Genomic DNA, 20513 nt, shown 5'->3' on the forward strand with positions numbered 1-20513 from the left:
GCATAGATTTAATCACATAGCATTCAGAGTTAATTACCTGCCATGCTGACCTCCCCATTGAGTCCAGAAGACTATGAATCCAAATTGGATGGTTTAGATTTCATATTAGCCTCGTCTTTTACTTTGGACAGAGCTCCAGATGGGCTCTGCAAAAGTAACATCAGCCAAAAAGCATCAAAGAGACTTTCACAAGCTGGTGAGAAAACCTGCTGGATAATATACATATATATTAGAAATCATCACATTACATATAAAAAACTGGGAAGGGATCTCAAAACCCATAATTCATTTTGGACTGTAAAAAAAAAAAAAAAGAAAAAAAAAGTTTTTTGTTTTTTCTGTGTGTCTGTATAGAAAGATATATTTCTGTATTTTGTCTCACGGCTACCTAAATAACGCTAGTTTAAGCAGTGAAACAGGCTAAATTACAGTGTACAACATAAAGTCTGATGTTGTACTTAATGAATACAGTGAAATGGACATTATCGTTTAAATCAAAATGCACATTTTACAACTAATAATGTCTCTTACATACATATACATTTGTTTTGGTATTTGAGGAAGAAGAAGCCAGTGTCAATGGTATTGGATCCCAAGGGTTCTGTGAAACACTGGGCTTGTTATTATTGGGTAGATCAGAGAGAGAGAGAAAGAGAGAGAGAGAGAGACTCGGAGGACCCTTCAGTATGGAAACAACGGCGCTCTAATTTAGCAGCTAATTTGCTTCCATTCTCTCATATTAATCTTAAAAGAGAAAACGGGCCATGGAGGGCTCGAGATTGACAGCCATGTAATCACCGGATGTGGATTTCCGCTGAAGGGCTTTGGGCGAGCTGTGTAAGAAGCTCCTTGCAGAACACCTTTTTAATTTTGGCCCTAATAAACAATCTGCCAGTGCCATTATGTAATGGAACACAACATAATGTCTTTAAATATGAAGCCAATCACATTTACGAACACAATCAAGTGACTGGGGGAAAAGGCACATTGTGTGGAATTGGTTTTGGAAATGAGAAGTGCAAGTGGAAATGCGTTTTGGTAAGAAGCTAATCAGCTTCAAAGATCAAACCCTGTCTAAGCTTGGCCGTCCGTAATGGTTGTATTTGTAGAACTTTTCCTTTTTTTCAATGCCACACTGTGTAGCCATTGGTATTTTGTGACTTAGCACCCCTAGCTTCAGAATGCAATACTACTGTCATAATTATGTAAAGCTGCCCATGTATTTGTTATGATTACATTACTTGTGATCAAAAAGTAGCAAGTGGACAACTTTGCTAACGGCCAAAAACATCAATGAAGTGCAACAGTAGACATAGCAGCCAGCTAATATTACTTACTAGTCCAATAACAAGAAGCCCGACTCGGTGTCATTCAGCTCTTGCCAACAACTAAAAGCCAGTCCAAGATTTACCCTTGTTCAGTGGCTTCTTGCTCAATCACTCTCTTTTTCTCTTCTTAGTTTCCTCAGTCGTCCTCTTTTGTCTATTTGGCTCTGCTGTTATGCCCGTAGAGGTTTCTGAGCCCACTTGTCCAGTTCCGTCTCGGCTACCAAACTTAGCTAACATTAGATAACAGCAGCTAGAGTTCACAGTCTGTGAATCTCCAAGTGTTTACGAGCCAAAGCCATTCGAGGGAAAACCAGAAAATATTTTCTTCATAAAATATGATCCAATATCACCAAAATCTGTGAAATAGTTGGTGGTCTGTGATTTTGTGTCGTAAAGCATAATAATAGAAAACACGTCAGAAACAGGAGTACAGGGTGCAGGGTGGGGATGTCAGAAGCACAATTTCCCTTATTATAAGTCAGTGTAACATCAAAATGATTTAAAATCTGTTGTTTTTTTCTTTTTTTTTAAAGATAAGACTGTTGCTTTACCATTTTTCTATTTGCGTTATCACTGACTATCACAGACTGCCTGTGTATGTGGTATGTGAGATAGTGCAGACATGTCAAAGGACTGAAAGACTTTGTCTTATCAGTCTCTGGTCTAATTACAGCCCTGTCTACTGTGTAATAGCCTGCCATTGTAGGGACACATGACAAAGACTTGATGGGAAAGCAACATTCTTATCTTTCGTAAATTAAAACAGTAGTCGATCACAGGTTTTCCTTAAACATTTTTCTGTAGTATTTACATACATATCCACAGGGATTAATGTTCCTGAACACAGTAGGTCAACCTTCTAAAATCAGACGTACTGGTGTTACACATAACTCGTCTAAATATAACTTGTACCTGCGACGGGCAAGCATAAACAAACTGCAGCAGATCTTGTTTTTTGTGGCTTTATAATTGCTCATTATAAATGGATGATTTTGGTACAGTTTTTGCAACCTGATTGGCAAAAAATATGCATTTTGTGACACTGATAATGAAATATCGTACCAGTGAAAACATATAATAAATCCATATTTTAATTTTAGATGTTCATATTATGTAAATATGATCTGAACAAATTGTGGTCTCACATATAATGTACATGACCATATGTCAAATTCCATTTCAAGACTTATCCTCACACTGCATTTGGGTTTTAGAATATCCAAGACTTTCTGGTTTTAGGCAACTTAATTTATTTTTGCCTCAGTTGGTCTAAAAGAAAAAAAAAAGTTTTACAGATCTGTAGTTAGAGGAAATAATTTTACATCTCAGTCTTCCTGCTTAATGAAGTTATCCACTGTTGGTAAACTTTGATCTTTGTTCATAAAAAAAAAAAAGCAGAGGTCATGACTTTCTCATGTGGTCTGAACTTGAAGCAACGCTCGCAAAGAACCTTGACATAAAACAATGCGACGAGCTAGTTTACTGTTATTGACACTTACAACCTTCTCTTACTCTCCACCTACAGTCAAATCAATAATGATAAGTTACTAAAAACAAGTCTGAAGTCAGAATGGGACTGAGTTGATGTGTTATTAATATTTATACCTCATATTTGCAGATTGCTGCGGGTCCGACTGTTCCTGGAGCACCACCTCCACCACCCCTTCCAGGGGGCGCAGCAGCTCCTCCTCCACCTCCACCACCCCCTCCCCCACCTCCACCCGGTGGCTGTCCACCCCCACCTCCACCGCCACCTCTCCCTGGCCACGCTGGCATTCCGCCACCGCCTCCCCCACCTCCGCCCCCAGGTGGAGGACCTCCACCTCCTCCACCACCCCCTGGTTGTGGGCCGCCACCTCCTCCGCCTTTCTTCGGTGGCCCGGGCGGGCCTCCGCCACCTCCTTCGCTTCCTGTCATAAAGCTGCCTTATGGATTGGAGCCCAAGAAGACCTACAAGCCAGAAACTGTGATGAAGAGGGTCAACTGGACCAAGGTACGGTAACATGAGCTTTTATTCACTGTAACGTATATTCTCATGAACACTGGTAATACTGGCAATTTGAGACTGCAAGGGAAATATTATTGCACTGCTCACATGAAATATTATGCAATCTCTTTACAATCATGCAAATATTTATCTCTGGTTTTAAAGGATGTTTGAACCCTACACAATAAGAAGATGCAACGTTGAAGATCCAAATCAAAAGGAGCTCCATTCAAATGCTCTTTTAATCTAGTCAAACAACCATTAAGCCACAGGCCACATTATTTCACCCTCAGCACCCATTCCAAAGGATACAACAGTAAACAATTTTCATTGCTCAAATGTCCTTGGATTTGCACATTCTTAGCATAATTGAATGAAGACTAGGTTGTGTAATATCACATTTGAATACAATTTCAATAGGACCTTTTTGTGTGGTGGCTCTGTTTTACCAGAGATAATTTATCCATTGCCTCAGGAGTTCTTAGCATTAGTTTAATGGTTCTTGCTGATGCCTGTATGACCTTGCATTTTAGTCTTCAATTACTGACAGCAACCAAAACATTAGATGACTTCTTTTAACATCATGTGAGTGTTGCACGTTTTATTTAATGGTTTTCAGTGAAATGAAGCTATGTATTAAAGAGACATTTTAATATGATTTTCAAGGTGTTCAGCAGCATTGTAGTTATCTCTCCACATATTTATCTTTTTTTTTTCAAGTAAATGGGTAATATTTTGATTTCCATAATACGTTATTTATTCAAAAACAGTCCGCAAAATAGACACATAAATGTGGAAATGCAAGTCAATGTTAGTATTGCATTGATAAGCGCACATTGCAGGTTTAATTTCTGTCACTTCAAGGGCTCTTTAAAATGCCATGTGTGCAAATGCTTCACTCTGTGTTGGAGTTGCAGTAAGAAAAGTTATTAAGAGTGTCATACAGCAGTAAGAAATATCAAACCTGTGTGTAAACAGATAGAAAAACAACATTTTATATTTATTTTTTCTCCAGGTGGGACTGTGCTTTGATATTTTAAGTATTTTTAGTCATTTTCTTGTGCAGTATCTCTATAGTTCTGCAAATATCATTTGTGTGCATGCAGTCACATGCAAATGCAAATTGCCTGGGAAGTATATAGAAAAAAAAGTTAATACTGTATGCATGAGCGTTAACCTATCCTCCAAAGGAAATGTAGTTTGGTGATGCAAATGAAATTCATAACCACCTGAGGAAGCTGTCTCCTGTGTCGATTAAGTGGGACAAGAGTCGTCTGTCTTTTTTATGTGTAGCAGATGGGAGTATGACAATACCAGGAACAACCATGATTTGGTTGTATAAAGAAGGAAGGGGAAAGAAAAGACACTTGTTATTTTCCATACCCACATCCTCTATCCACTTTACTGTACATGTCCAACAAAAGCGTAAACCACACATGATAGGAGAAAAAACAGGACTTTTATGTGATTGTGAATACACTGAGACTGGACATCACAAGCTCTGGGATAAATCTTGGTGGCCTGGTCAGTCTGTGGGCAGCTTGTGCAAGCCATTATACAAAATCATGAGTGAGAGAGATGTGCTGTCGGCCCACTTCAATAACGGGCTGGCCATCTGGAGCACTGGGGGTTTTCCCGATGGGCTATTTGACAATTGGGGCAGATGCATTGCAAAATATACATATTTTTAAATAATATTTAAGGGCCGGTGTGAGAATTTTTTGTTGTGCAATGAATACAAGACAGTGAAGTTTCACAGGAAGGGCAGCTGAAAGTTTATGACTTTCTGTACACAGCTGATGACAACTTACACACTGACAAACATGCAATCTCACGAATATGCATTGTAAAATATGATACTTAAAATGACACACTGACACTTAATGGGTGCAGCCATTAGATGGGGAAAAAGTAAACTTTTTTTATTTTTACATTTTACATTTTAGGTATTGTACAAGGTCTTCTGTGAAGTGAGGGATGTGGTGGCAGTGCATTCTTAGTCAGAAGCAGTAGTGCAAGGCACTCACATGGGAGTAGATCAGCTCAGGCACACACTGGGAAATGTCAGCTTTGTTTAAGCGCTAAATGCATTTTAAATCAGCTTGGGTTATTTTTTTCCCCCCTCTGTCCATATTCTTGTCAGTGATTCCCATAGAATATTATTAGTGAAGATTATAGAACTGTCCAAATGCCAAAATAAACACACACACACACGCACACAATTGTTGTAGTTTATAGGCATTCCCAATGTAAAAACTGAATTCATATAATCTTGCCATGCTAATTAAGGATATCTGTAAACATATGGGAATAGAAGAACAAAAGGCAGTATGGATGCAGTGAGATTAAGGACGTAACATGCATAGCACCGTGAGACAGGCTCATGTTTAAGCTCAGTATTAGCTCATTAGCTCAAAATCTAACAAATGCCTTAACTAAACATGAAGATGACATCTTTATTCTGGTCAGGCCCAACAGGGAACCACCAGGCTGAATGTTAAGTAACAAAAGTTTTAGGAAATTAGAATTGCCCCAGAAAAATCACCAAGAAATTTCCATCAGCTATGTATTCAGTCCGTTGGCCTTCAGCCACAACATTCTCAGCATTTTTCTGACATAACATGTTATATAACTAGGTTGTCCCAGACACCTTCTTTTCCATCTCTTGGACAGTATCTAGGATAATATTAACTAACATTAGTACATTTTACATTTTATAACAAACACAATAAATAATAATTATTTAACATTTTTAATATACTGAATACTTATTCACATGACCATATCATTCTTTTGGAGTAGGCCTGCTGTCTATAGTCTGTAAGTGACTACACTGCTTTATTTACCTTGGATTCAGGACCTCACTTAAGATGAAGATGGGCTGTGACTATCAGGCAGTTGCAGTTTCTAAGAGCATCCTTCACTAGAGTTGTTTCAGGTTGTTTGTTGTGTTTTGTCTTAGCTTTGCAGCTTTACTTATGTTGTTGTGTTCCTTATGGTGCAGATAATGTCTTTCACTATTATAACTAACTAATACACATATCTGCTGCCTTTAAAGCTTTGCAAGGTTCTTTTCTTTGTTCAACTGCAATCAACTACTTTGTGACATCCAGAAAGGTGAGCTGAGCAGTGAATCTAAAGTGCTGATGTTATCAGGAGATGGTAAAATGTAGAGTTGTGTGTTTATCACATAGCTATTATAGCTGATTATGCAATGGAACCAAGTAGTTGCATGTAAAGATGAGGTGATATGGTGCTAATGTGAGATCAAACCTGGGCTGGTATTAGTCATATATGTTATTAGTTATAAGATTCCAATGCAATTGATGATAAACAACTTTTTCAGTTATTTTACTGATGGTCATGAGGTTTGAGATTGGTCAGTAGCTACTTTTTAAAAGGGACTTTAATGAATATGGGAAATGTCAGTCTAGAGAGAGATGTTGCTTGGTACTATGGTAAGTAAACACCTGCTAATTGACTAAAAGCAAATTTTAGAAAGGTTGCAGGTAGTGGATCAAAAGGAAAGGTGGATGGTCTAATTTGGCTCATAACATCAGCAAGCTCAAGGAAGCTCACTATGGAGAAATGTTTCACCGTGATTCCACTCAGAGGTGGGCTAGCATCAAAGTCTAAATGCATATTGGACTGATTTTATAGATATTTTCTGCGATATCGAAACGTTGCCCATTGTAGAATATGGGGGAAAAAAAAGTTGTGTAGGTAGCAGGGAGGGGATTAATCAGTTTGTTCATGGGTGAGATGAAGAATTTTGGATTATAATTTTGGTTATTAATACGATTTGAGAGATAAGACTTTTTGGCTGGTTTCATGTTTCTGTTAGAATTCGGGAACACATTTGTACTATAGCCGTCTCCTTCAATCTTCCATCTACTCTCAGTTCTGCGGCAGTTTTTAGTTTTAATTGCCAATGTTTCTCCATGGAGTTTGAATTTGGCCAGAATTTATTTCAGTTCTCAGTGCTGCAGCAATGTCTGCAATGTATTTTTCGGCAGATTGTGCTTAAAATCAGCGATGAGATCAGTGGGCACAGTTAGTGTAAGAGGAGAACGATGAGGCTGGTAGCATCGAACAGAAATGGTTGATGAATGTTTCAGTGGAGGTGCAGTTTTCTGAGAATTTGCTTGATTACTTTGGAATAAACACAGCAATCATCCGAAATAACATCTTCAATAGTAGTTACTCTGACACCAGTATCCAGGGATGTAACAAGATCAAGGGGATGGCTCTAGAGATTACTGGGCTCAGTAACATGTTAAACTGGGTCAAAATAACAATGCAGGTTGATGAAATTGAACCATTCAAGGAAGCAGAATATCTACGTGTATATAAAAGTCACCACTTATATATCCTATTGAAGTTAGAGCAGATCTCAGATAAACTCCTAAAAGGACAGAACATTGTCACAAATACAACTGGAACATCAAGCCCAATGCAAGGCACTCAAAGCTCGAAGAAATTTAAAAACAGCTATGCCAATCTAAAAGAATAGCTGCAACGCCCCATTTTTTCTGCCTTGCTGTATGAATAAAAATTGTAATTAGGGGTTGAAGCTTCAGCAAGAGTAAATGAACCAGTTGCATCCAACCATGTTTTCAATGAAAATTGCATCCGATCTGGTGGTAGTCTGGGTTTTCTAACCATGAATGTCTTATCTTATATCAGAGGACATACTGTATGATGTGAAGAGCCAGTTTCAAAGCCTGTGAAATGTGGGGAAACGGGTTTAACTGAAGTTAGTTTCCCTGTGACCGAATATCAGAGATAATGACTGTTACAGTTGTAGGTAACAAATTATATCTGAGAGCATAAATGTATGGGAGGTGGAGTTGTTGCACATATAGAAAAATGTATGAGCAGAGGGAGCTGCAGCTAACATAGATTTTAGGTTTCCCCCTTTTGCATTCCAGCAGCGTGTTTTACAAACTTACAATGTTTATTAAATGTGTTGAATGTGGAAATCAAATGTCGTTTACAGACGGCTGTAAGTAAGAGTAGCTTTGCATCCATTGTCGTTCCGATTTTGTAACAGTAACAGTACATTGTCTAATTTTACATTCTGGTTTTAAGTGGCATATTTCAGATCAGCGGTATGTTTATTCAATTTATAATTAATGTTAATAATGATAGCCTTTCCTGGTATAATGTGTTTTTGTTGTCATTTTAGGACTCTGCAACACAGTTGCACTTCTCAGTTTTCTATATGGCTGTGGGAATGATTGCCAGGGATCAGCTGGAATTCTCTGCCTGTATTGCACGTGTTGCACTTTAAACCTCTCTCTGTATGTAGATACAGGGTTTTTGACGAGCTGAACAGCAGCGGTGCAAGAGGCCACCTTCTATTCCAGGACCTCGATAAAAAGCCACAATAGTGTCGCACTAAGAGCTTTCGCCACTTAGCACAATGTGCAGCCGATGTAGCGCAGTGTCACACACATTATTAGCTCGTAATACCGGCAACATATTAGATGGGTTTGTTTATGGCTGAATGTGTCTGTACACGCCTACTGTCTCTCTCTTGTCGACTGAGAGGTGTGGAGAGGATGAAAGAGGAGGGGTGCGAAAGCATCCGTGTGGCATGCTATCACCTCAGTGTGTGTAGGTGCTTCTTAGAGGCTTTGACGTTTCAGGCAAGCCTGGGTAGGAGGAGTGTATAAACAAGGTCGCTGAGTGAACTGAAATCCACATATTTCATTCATCTCAGGAGAGGTCAACAAGAACCTTTGGTATGTTTGGTTTAGGGAGAGCCTGTCCACACATTATCATTTAATATCACCATATTTATTTGTCATCACGCGTATTTATTTATGTCTTTTTTTTCGTGGTGTGTTTTGTTTGTTACTTAAATGCTAAGGATACACACACACACATACAAAAGCATGCGTGTGTCCACGGACAGAAAAACACACACACACAAACCCCATCTCCAGTGAGAAGAACTTTTTGAGTGGCAGGTTGGGGGAATGGCGGTCTCTGATTGTGGTGATAATGGAATCCTTGTGTCATTGCAGATAGTGCCTCAGGAAATGGCAGAGAATTGCTTCTGGATCAAAGTCAAAGAAGAGAAGTTTGAGAATCCTGACCTATTTGCTCAGCTCTCCCTCTGCTTCTCCTCGCAGAGCAAAGGTAAGGAGGCGTCATCTCTCTTCACCCCTTCCTTAATTAATCTACACACATGCTTCATTTAGCCTCACTGGCATAAGATGCCAAGTCACTTTCATCTTGTGAGACCATTTTTTTTTCTCACTGAAATGTTAATTATCTTAAAACCAGGCACTTTTTTTTTCCCCCATTGCATTTGAGTACCATCTATATATGCTCTCAATTCATATCTCTGTGCCAATTAGAGATACCAAGGCTTGCTGCTGTGTCTGTGTCTTTGAGAAAGCTAGAAATGCAATGTGGCTGCTCATTGTTTTCTGCTGTTTGTACGCATTGAGCAGTTTCAGATCAGTGTTTTAGGGTGTGCGCGTGGGTGTGCACAAACTTGAACTCGCACGCATGTGTGTGAACCAAGAGCAGTTATGCTTGGTTTGCTTTTTGCCTTTTCCAGTCCAGCAGACCAATCCTACATCGGGGAAGACGGGAGGCTTTTGTGAAGGAAGCTCTGGGAGTTTCCTTGTCCTGGCCAGTTTGTTTCTCAGATACACAACCAGGCTACCTAACTTGCTGATGAATAACACAAGCAGTACAGAGCAAGTTTTTTTTTTTTATATAGAAGAGGGAGTATGAGGGCACTTGATATATTCCTCCCATGACAATTTGAGTGTTTTTCCACTTCTTTGACAGAGTGTATGTGTGTGTGCGTGTGCGTGTGTGTACTACAGCCCTCTTATTCCAGTAGCAGTGGGAGGGGAGAAGTCAGAGGCCTGTCAAGCGCAGAACAGTCAAAACTGAGCTCTGTCGGGGTGCGTGGACATAACTATACAGAATCCTCCAACTTTTCCAATATACCCGCCGTCTGTTTGGACACAAGTCAGCCTGCCAGCAGCTTCTCGCTACATCTTTTTCATAGCCTCTAGGACGACAAACTAGGCTCATCGCCTTTTTGTTCTGTGAAATAAATAGCAATTTTCATCTGCCTCAAGGTGATTTGCCAGCATAATGCAGACTGAGGGAGAGCATATATAGGAAAGAACAGTTGTTGCAAGGTTTAATGAAGTGGCAGAGGTAGGCCTTTCATCTTTTACTAGACGTATCGGCAAGACACTATATTTCTTAACACGCTCTGACATTTCTAAAGCATGTCACACCTTTGCAATACCTATTTAATCATTTTAATTTACATTATGCTATTTTATTTAATTCAGACATGTTTTTTTAGAGAGATACATTTGACATAATGACATAATGTTTGTAAATCAGCAGTATGTTTGCAGAACACTGCTACGATAAAATACATTTTCAGATTTAAAGTGAAATGAACTTACCGTAACGTTTGTCTTCCACAGACACACGGTTTTAGTTCGGCTTTAAATGTCCTTTTAAATTCTTTATTAATTTCACTTTACCCACTGGGGTTAAAAAAAAAAAAAAAAAAAATGAAAAGAGCTCTATAGATAGTCCATGTTCCCGCTGGCAGGGTAGGAATTCATGATCCAGCATTTCCCCTGGGAGTTACCTTTGCTGGATCCCTATCAATTACCCCTGCAGCGACTTCACTGAATCAGCTCTTTTCCCTCTATTGTTGAAATTTGCTCATGAATGAAAAATGCTGTTTAATGTTTGATATCTGTTCTGCCCCCCCCTCGTCAGTGAAGTTGAAAGTCAATGAAAACAGCTTTGATGTAGATGGTATTGCAACAAAATAAATAAATAAAAAAAGGTGCTAGATGGGATCTTCCTAAAATGAGATAGTTGTTCATTTGTTTTTGTCTTTCCTCTGTTTCATGATTCATGCAGTGTAGTCTTTCACATGCCATCCGAGGATATGTAACAATAAGTGTGCTTGAGCATTAAACGTTTTGTCAAAATGATTTTTACCGCTTTGGATCTGACCTATTTGGATAGCGAGTATTCCTTCATCTCAAGTTAGTCAAGCTAGTTAACTGAACTGGTATTGGTGTAATTTAAAGCAGTGTTGGAGGTTCAGGTGGAGAGAGGCTTGCAAGATTAATTCCTGAGGTCTTGAACACTCATTGTAACCTCTCAGTGTAACCACCGACCATAAATCCTTCGTGCTGATTTGACAAACAAGTCACTGGTGAAAACTGACTTCATTTGTCTGGGATATTGCCAACGTTTTTTCTATAGCACATACACACACTTGCTGGTTTTTCCTTCACCTCTTTGTGGTACCTCCATCTTTGCCACATCTTAGACGTGGATATTTATAAGTGGAGCACACTTCGGGGGACTAGTGTATCGTGAAAGATGAGGCAAGCAGGTGTAAATGCCTTCCCTGCAGAGCTGCCCTCAGAAAATGGTGCAAAAAGGCTTCTGTTAACTCCACGTTTCTTGGGATTCTTGCTTGTTACTTGCATTGTTGAAGAACAACACTTAGGCAGTAAAAGAAAAAAAAAAAAAAGAATCACTTTAACAGTCCCCAATTTTCAGATGCTTATTGCGCTCAGAGGCCTCTAAAACAACTGAGAATGCAGGACTGTCATCTCCCCCGCTGCTTTTATGAGTCTCACTGTTTAATGAGTTTCTCCAAGAAAAGGAAATGATAATCAAGAGGGATTTCAAGCTCGGCTTCAATCTTCTAAAAGTGGCTTTTTGTTTTGTTTTTTTCTTTGTAATTTATTATAAGATGGTTCTTTGGCCTGATTGAAAATTCAACATGTCAGTTATTAGGTAGTCTGAAGACCAAAGACATGTCACTGATTAAGTCGTACTGGCAACATTAAGTTGTTACTCACTTCAGGCTGGCACACGCTGCAGGCAAACACAAGCTTTAAAAAAAGTAACCAATTTAACTATGCTATCTGAATGACAAGTCAAAGACACTGTAGATGTCAAATATGACCACTGTATGAAACCGTCAACATTCATTGCATTGAACATAGGTCAAAGAAGCTCTGCCAAACAAAGTGGCAGTTTAAAAGAGACAGTTAAGGTCATTATTGGTTCTTTTTTGCAGTACAAATAGGAAATATGTTTTTTTCACTTAGTTTAAAAAAGCAGTAAGTATTAATCTAGTTTTTTTTCAGTTGCTTACATATTTCTGTAGCGTCTTCATGGTGATTAATCCACTTTGCAATTTTAATATTTTTTTAATAATACACGCCACACTGTTCTAGTGTTGAAAATGTAGCGCCTTCTCCTTTGAGTTGAGAATGTGTTACACTTAAAGCTTCACCTCATCCTCTAATGTCAAGGCAGGTATTTCACCTTTGGCACCATTGAGTGCTTTGTGATCGGAAAACTGCTACCACCCACACATAGAGCTCAGCAATCTGTTATCAGCAACGCACAACTTTCTTTGCTCTTGCTCATCGCTCAGATGATGTGAAAGGCCTGAGTGGTTTTTCTTTTCAACTTGTGTACGAAACATTAAATGGGCCCTTTAGAACAACCCACATCATAGTTATTTTATTTTCCATTAAAACAGTTTTTCCCCTTTTGCTTTCTTTCTCTTGTCTTTCCCCCCTTTTGGCTTTCGCTTGGCTGCATTGGCTTTTCCCTCTTTTTTTAGCATCTTCTCCATTGACTTGACTGTCTTTTTTGTACTTTTACCCTCATCTCCCCTCAGTTCGCTTTATCAATCAGTGGGTTGTGCCTTTGTACGGCTCTTTGGGATCAAATCAGATTCACTTCGGGATTGAATGTGTGTAGCCATGGCCTGCTGCATTTGAAAGGCAATTCATTCAGCTGGAACTTTGCAGTTCAATTTGAAACAAGATTGATGTTGGCAAACTTCACACCCCCTTTCTTCCAAAATGTTTCCTCCATTGCACACACCAATTGCTGACGGACAAAGGGCATATGCCACTTTGTAATGGCGATGTCTGGGTTGCTCAGCAGAATAAACACAAGGGAAGGAGCTCACTTCACAACAAGTGAAATCCCTAAAACTACTGTATGTTTTAATATATGATAACTTATCTGAAACACTTTTTAAAAATTATTATTTATGAAGCTAGAGACAAAGGGAATGATATACAGCAAAGGGCTGCAGGCTGGAATCGAACCTGGGCTTGCTTTACCAGGTGAGCTACCACGGCGCCTCATCAGGTGTACAAGTGTAAAAGGAATTTGCCTTGGGCATGTGTCCGAGTCAAAATCAAAGAACAACATCAAACAAATGAAGTTAAAAGCAAATACATATACTAAACACAATAAAGTAAATATAAATGAGAAACGCCAAATACGGTGGTGCCATTTTATAGACTGATAATATTTTGTAAATATTAAACTACCTCTTATGATATAGTCAGAGCAAACATATAGTTATGGGTGATAGTCATGTTTTAAACATAAATATATCCCCATTTGTTTTTCTTTCATCAAGGGAGGTGGTTGGTGTTGAGTAGCCCAGAAAATTAATCGATTTTATGGTTTGGAAGTCAATGACACTCATACTTCTGCAGAGAGAGAGGCCTAATGAAGATATATGTACATCCTGAAGGAGGAATCAGAGGCTGTAGTCCATCCCTCTGAGCAGGGTCATTGGGACTTCATTTCCCAGCATGTCTCTATGTTAATGATGCCGAGGCAGCTAATGAACATGCTTAGCCAAGTGCGTGTGGTGAATAAGACCGATGGGCATGAGGAGGATTGTTACCAAACCAAAAAAAAAAAAAAAAAAGAGCACCTTTTTTGGAAACAAATCTAAATGTTGGTCGAGAGAACGAAAGAGAGAATTCATCAAGTATCGGTGTAATGATGAATATCAAGGGAGTTCTTTGCCTGTAAAAATTTAAGCACATCATGTGTGGTATTACAAGTCCTGTCTTTGATATATAATCCATAAAGCAAAGTAAAAGCGTCCATCTGATTTTTTTTCTTTTTCTGATGTATAATTAACTCCAGCATTTATATTCCTTTTTTGAATTGAATCTTTTAACATGTTTTCTATATTTTACACGTTTTATCCCATTTTGTTACACCATTAGAAAACTCAAACTTGAGTTGTGCCTGTAAAGGTCAGCCCCATAAAGGTAACTTGGTTAAAACCTTACTACAAGTGATGGCTACAGTTATCCTCCCCTTCATCACATGGGATTTGATCAAATCCCACTGGAGTTCTCCTCACTCTGACACCCGTTTCCCTTTACCTCTGTCCTTACAACTCAACCCCACACACACATTCTCCCCACTGAGCCAATGCAGTGTGCACACCAGCAGATTCTCAATCCCTGCTACAAAGCCCCAGCAGCAGGGCGGTAATGACCCTGCCACAACGGCAGTAATGATGGAATCAGTGGGGGGTTTAGCTGGCTCTCTGACTCTCCCTAATAAGTCCCCTAATAACTCTGTTAACATCAGGGCTGACCTGGCCACCAGGTCAAACACACTCACGCGTGGTCAGCCACCTCACGTGACATTGCGCAACCTCTCAGTCAAACAAGAAAACTGTTGCTGACCAGCACACTGTGTGCTTGTGGGCCTAGAGGGCATGGTCTATACAAGTCTGTGGAAACAAGTTTTGGCCCAGAGAACACAGTAGCAACTGTAGCAACAATAAATGACACTCTATCATATTTTAATCCTGTTAAGCTGTATTCATTCACCAACAAAATATCTTGTTCATAGAAAAACCTTTGAAAAGCTTATTCTTGAAAAACAAATACTAGTGTTGGAGCTTTGCTTTCTCAGATAGTCACAATGTAATAAAGGCTTTTGTCTAATGAGTTTAAGCTCAACTTTAGACACAGCAGCCCACTGTGGAATACTCTGTCTCGTATTAATAGCGTGTTTACTGCGATAAGCTTTTGATATGTTCTCTGTCAAAGAGTTAGGAAGTCAGGCTTGGTAGTTTACTATGGATCCCTTGAGAACAAGCTCTTTATTACTGATTCTATTAATTGAGTAGAGGGCACATCCGCCAAGGCAGCTTCCTCTGCGTCTTTTTCCTGGGCTATAGTTCTCCTGACATTGCTCCCTTTCTCTTCTCTTATCTCGTCTTCCTCCTCTTGCTTCTCATATCATCTCTTTGGACATGATGTCCGTCGATGTCCGTCTGGTGTTGCAACCGGCCTTGTTAAAAAAAAAACAAAAACAAAAAAAACCAAAACAAAACAAATAAATATATATATAAAAAAATAATAAGATATATAGATATAGATATATATATATAATATAATATATATATATATATTTACTCACACTCACTCTCCCAGGTTAATTGTTTAGCAGCTGCAGTCTCCCACAAACAAAATCACAATTGGCATTTTACCACACACACTATACTTTGGTAAACTGTCATCAGTGTCTGTGAGTGGAGAGATGCTTCCCTTTGGTGAATTGTTTTGATGACCCAAGGCCTTTCCTCACACCAGTAAATTTTGAATCAAACGTCCATTATTACTTGAAGCAAACCAAAGAGGATATTATCCCATTTTGGAAGAGAAAGGACTCAAATGATACCATTTTCCTAATTTTCGATTGGAAGGCCATTAATTGCTGGCACAGGCAGGATACATTTGTCTCAATAGAACACACAACACCCTGATGTTCATTTCTCTCTGTTTGGGGCAGCCAACCCACTGTGACTATCTCAGGGTCAGCCCTTTTCCTTGCTCATCCCTGCACTTTTTTTAATATATCACATATGAATGAAAATTAGGCCCTTAAATATTAATGACAAGTAATTGGTTTATTGTAGGAGACTATATTATGTGCGTGTGCATCTGTGTCTGTGAGAGGGAGAGCGAGCGAACGAGCTAGTGAGAGAGATTTCCTCTCATTCCTACTTCATATTGCCTCGCTGTGATGTCCCACTGATTTTAATCTTCTCTTCTCAGATGAGAGCCATTCTGAGTATCACAGTGCACTTTAACTTTAGCCCTCTGAATATTAGCTTTCTTTGATACCTGCCGCTTACAGCCTCCCAAGTCTACACCCTGCTAACTTTTATGTGCCTTCAGGTACAGTGTAATGTACCTGTAAATCTGTCTCTTCAAAAATAAATATCCCCCATGCATCTAAATATTTTATTTCTTTTTCTCTTTGCTCACTCTGTTGGATAATCTCAGATAGCACGTTTATGGTGTGTAAATCTCTTTAATCCAGTTCTCGACTGGCCCCTTGAGTATAGATTTTTTGTTTTAGTGTGTCTCGTAGCTAATCAAAAACATATGCAAGTCTTTTGTTTATTATTTTGTTTATTAGTATTGCACACACATTTTCTGCATCTTCGTGGTAAAGTAAGTTTGCTCTTTCTTGAACTGTTCTGTCAACAATACTTTGACAACCCATATATTTAAGTCCACGTGTGCACATGCCTGGAATAAAGACACAGGCATAAAAATCTGTGAAGTGACTATACTCAAACAAAAGCACACTGAGAACCCAAAGATGTTGGATGTTTTGGTTTTGTTCTGGATGAACTAATTAAGTATGTAAAAATGTTGATATAAATGCTTATACATCATTACTCACACCAAGACTTATATCTTGGCCCTGTTCCCAAGTGATTTACATTACTTGACATTTACTAATATGACCATATTTGCTATGTCATGCATAATGACAACCACCTCCCATCACCCCTAAAAATATTCACAGATAACACTGTAATGTCAGTATACTGTATCCGAAAATAATATTTAGGTTTAAAACCTTACAGTATGTCTCCGATAGTAAAAATTCTGCGTCTGTGTGTTTGTTTAATTGAGTGATAGGATGCTCATTAACAATAGGACTTGTGCTTAAAAAAACAATGTCGGCACTGTCACTGGAGCTTTTCACATGGGAATCCCCAGTCGAGCTTTATTTACTCACCCCCATGATCCCAGACAGCAGAATATATGGAGTGCATATCTAATCCAGCTCAGAAATATAAGTGGTGGGTTTTATTGGGAATACTTGATGTGTGGTGATGGTTCACTGTTCACTGTGTGGCTGTGCCGCTGCATTTGGTTGGCCATTTTTGAGTGATGCCTCAAGCGTTTTTAGTTTTTATTCATTTTTTTATTAGTTCATGTATGTATTTGTTAATAAAATAATAAGAAAATCAAAATGTTCTTAATCCATGTAAAGGGATTCACTGACACTCGACTTTCTCTTAGCAACTTATGCAGGTTTGTTTTCACTCTTCTTGCCAGGTATTAATTTCAGGGGCTGATAGCTTTTGTTCTACTTAAGCAATGTTTTTTTTTTTCCTCTGATAGGCCTGTAGACACAGTTTGTTTTTCAAGCTGTTACAACTCAACCACCCGCTGTATTTCATAATCTCCTCTTAAATGAGATCGAACACAAACTCTGTCAGCCACGCAGTTAACAGAATTCATCAGTTGTAATTGCAAATGTTTTACTAGTTATCTCAATTCTGCACTTGTTGTCTAACTCCGACCTCTCCAAATGTGCTTTGAATTTGGCTCCATGTCGACTAGTGATTTCCACACCGATCAAAAAGTCCTGTTTCTCCACTGAACATAATGCCTGCCAGTGCACAGTAGCCCGCTGAGTTTGTTACATGGCATTAAGTTTAATTTGTCTTTGAGCCTCTTTGCTAGAATTGGTTTGTGACTACTAGTGGGCCAGTGGGGTGACACTCCACAGCCAATCTGGCTGGAAAGGGACAGAGAGGAGACAGTGGAGCACTGGGGGAAAGAGAGCAACCATGATGTCACATGTGGGATGGGTAAACAATCAGAATCCTACGTGTTCAAGATGGTGCCTCCTTGAATATAAACAATCATGACTTCCAATGCCACAGCGAGGTAAATTACTGCACAGACGGGAAAGGTTGAGATGAGGAAACGGGAGAATAAGGTAGACAGACCGGCCTGATTACAGATTGTGATCCACAGTCACCTGAAACAGAAAAAAAACAACAAAAACAAAACAAAACAAGGCAACAGCAAACAGAATCACACTTAAGGGATAAGCTGATAAACTGTAGATCACACAATTTTTAAAATGTAATGACTTTTGAATGATTTGTTGCTATTTTTTGCATAATTGACTTGAAAGTAAATTATATTAGGCCAGTACTAATAAAACAGCAATAGGCGTAAATATGCTAATCTTCCTGCATGATTTTGTTGTCCTGAATATTTCAACAATAACATAACATTTCTGTCAGCAAACAAGCTAAATGAGGCCATCTTTTTCTGTTTTTGTTCAGGTCTCATGTTGGTGTAACCAATATTAGAGACAATCTTTTTTTTTGAAGTGAGGTATCTATAGAAACTAAGTGAAAAACACAATGAGAAAGGATGCAGTGCAGTCATGTGCAAGAAAGATAATGCTGAGTTAAGACGTGTCACTTCTGGATATCCTGTGTGACAGAAAGCTTTTTTTTTTTTTTTTCTCTGGCTCTTGAGAAGACCGAGCACAACCTTTCCGTGGCAGACAGATAAACTGTTGCAGTGTTTCTCAGTTTCCCTTCAGGATACACATATTGGTACAGTTAGCCTTTGCTTTTTACCTTTTATTTATTTCCCCTTTTTTTTGTGCTTGCTTTCCCATCCTCCCACCCTATCCCTTTCTGTACTCTTCACAGCTGTTACCACCTTGTCATCTCCCTTGAACTTAAAGTCAGAATCTTTCCCCTCTTTCTTCTCTCATCATTGTCTTGCCACGGTATCCACCGCATACATATTTTACATCTGTCTGTATTTCATTGTCTGTATGAATGTTTTTCTCTTTTTCTGTTTTCTGTCTAGGCATCCGGTTTTGAATTGGCTATTCTTTCTTGAAAAGTAAAATAAATTAAAGTTTTCCCTTCACTTTTGGTGCCTCTCTCCTGAATTCTGTTTTTCTTAGACCAGGAAGAAAATGAAAAAAAAAAAAGATTTTTCAAAGCTTCTGGTAATGAAACCATTAACCTCACAAGTGTATGGTTATTTTTGAACAGCTTTGTTTTTATTTTGCATATTCATATACTTTGTTTTGTCTGTCTTCTTAAAGGCTCCTTTGAAGAAGATGAATAGTGAAATGATCATTTAAAAATGAACCTGTACTCAGGTGAAATTATAGATAAATCACATGGCTTCATGGAGTTTCTTATTATTGCAATACAGAAGCCTTGGAGGGAAGATTTCTCTGAATTGGACCATTTGCAGATTGTTTCCTTCTTTGTTCTCTCTCTTTCACCATGTTTTATTAAACACGCTGCTTGAAACGCAGCAGAACAAATCTAAAGCTGTACTGTGATGAATGTGCAGAGGACTGAAGAAGTCTGCTGTAAGTGTGAACCATTGCATTAATGTTGTTTTTGGCGTGTTGTTTGCCTTTGGTCCGATCTTTTGCCACATAAACAAAAATTCACCCTCTCTGAGAGTGCTAGGGGCCTGCTGTGAAGCTACACTCTAACTTAGCCATGTTAAGCTTCAGGTCTTTCAGTGGTGTTGCACTGTTGTTGCACTTTTGCTCCACCTACACAGGCTACTGCGTCAGTAACATTTCATGATAGAGGCAGGGTCACGCAAATTTTGCATTTATTTTTCCTGTATACATACACATACTGAAGCCAACTGTAATACTACACCATATCAAGCACATTACCCCCAAACACTGTCTCAGTTGACATCCGCAGTGGGCTAGCAGACCACTGAAGAATGTATTCCAGCAGATATTTCATCATTTCCACACTCCGTCTAAGGCCTTTGACCCCAGTTGCTCGTTGCTAGATGAGGGCTGACAGATGTCAAGTCTGTGTATAAATGTTTTGCTGTGTGGAAAGTACAGATCCAGCTGTAGGTTGGAAACTGTTCAATAGGAGAGCCAATGGTTTTAAAGACTAGACAGATTACTTTGACTGTGCGGATATGCATTAAGGTGTTTCTCCTCTCTTGGCCTTTCTTTTCACCTTTCCAACTCTCTTCCAATCCATCTCTTGCTGAGGTAAAGCAGCTTATTAACCTTTTTGAGGCCACAGGCATCCCCAGGATGGAAAGACACCACAGATGTACTGTGTAAGACAAATTAACCTTAGAGGATTGATACGCCTTGATTTTAATTTTAATCACACTAAGCAGCGAAACATATTGGATATTTTATGTCTGATGCGGATGTGAATAACACATTACACTTTTTATTACGGTTCAGCCACACAGAAATGGAAA

The 20513-nt window shown here is 38.9% G+C and overlaps 1 protein-coding gene across 8 annotated transcripts in view; it reads left to right on the forward strand.

Annotated features, from left to right (window-relative positions):
• Positions 1–20513, forward strand: part of diaph2 (diaphanous-related formin 2) — a 365580-nt gene that overhangs the window by 140857 nt on the left and 204210 nt on the right. For all 8 annotated transcript variants that reach the window (XM_027277427.1, XM_027277405.1, XM_027277412.1 and 5 more), the window contains 2 exons: positions 2947–3321; positions 9348–9462. In XM_027277427.1, coding sequence (XP_027133228.1) covers positions 2947–3321; positions 9348–9462 — 490 coding nt within the window. The remainder of the gene's footprint in view (positions 1–2946; positions 3322–9347; positions 9463–20513) is intronic.

The sequence above is a fragment of the Larimichthys crocea genome, chromosome I, assembly GCF_000972845.2.
Source record: "Larimichthys crocea isolate SSNF chromosome I, L_crocea_2.0, whole genome shotgun sequence".
Lineage (NCBI taxonomy): Eukaryota > Metazoa > Chordata > Actinopteri > Sciaenidae > Larimichthys > Larimichthys crocea.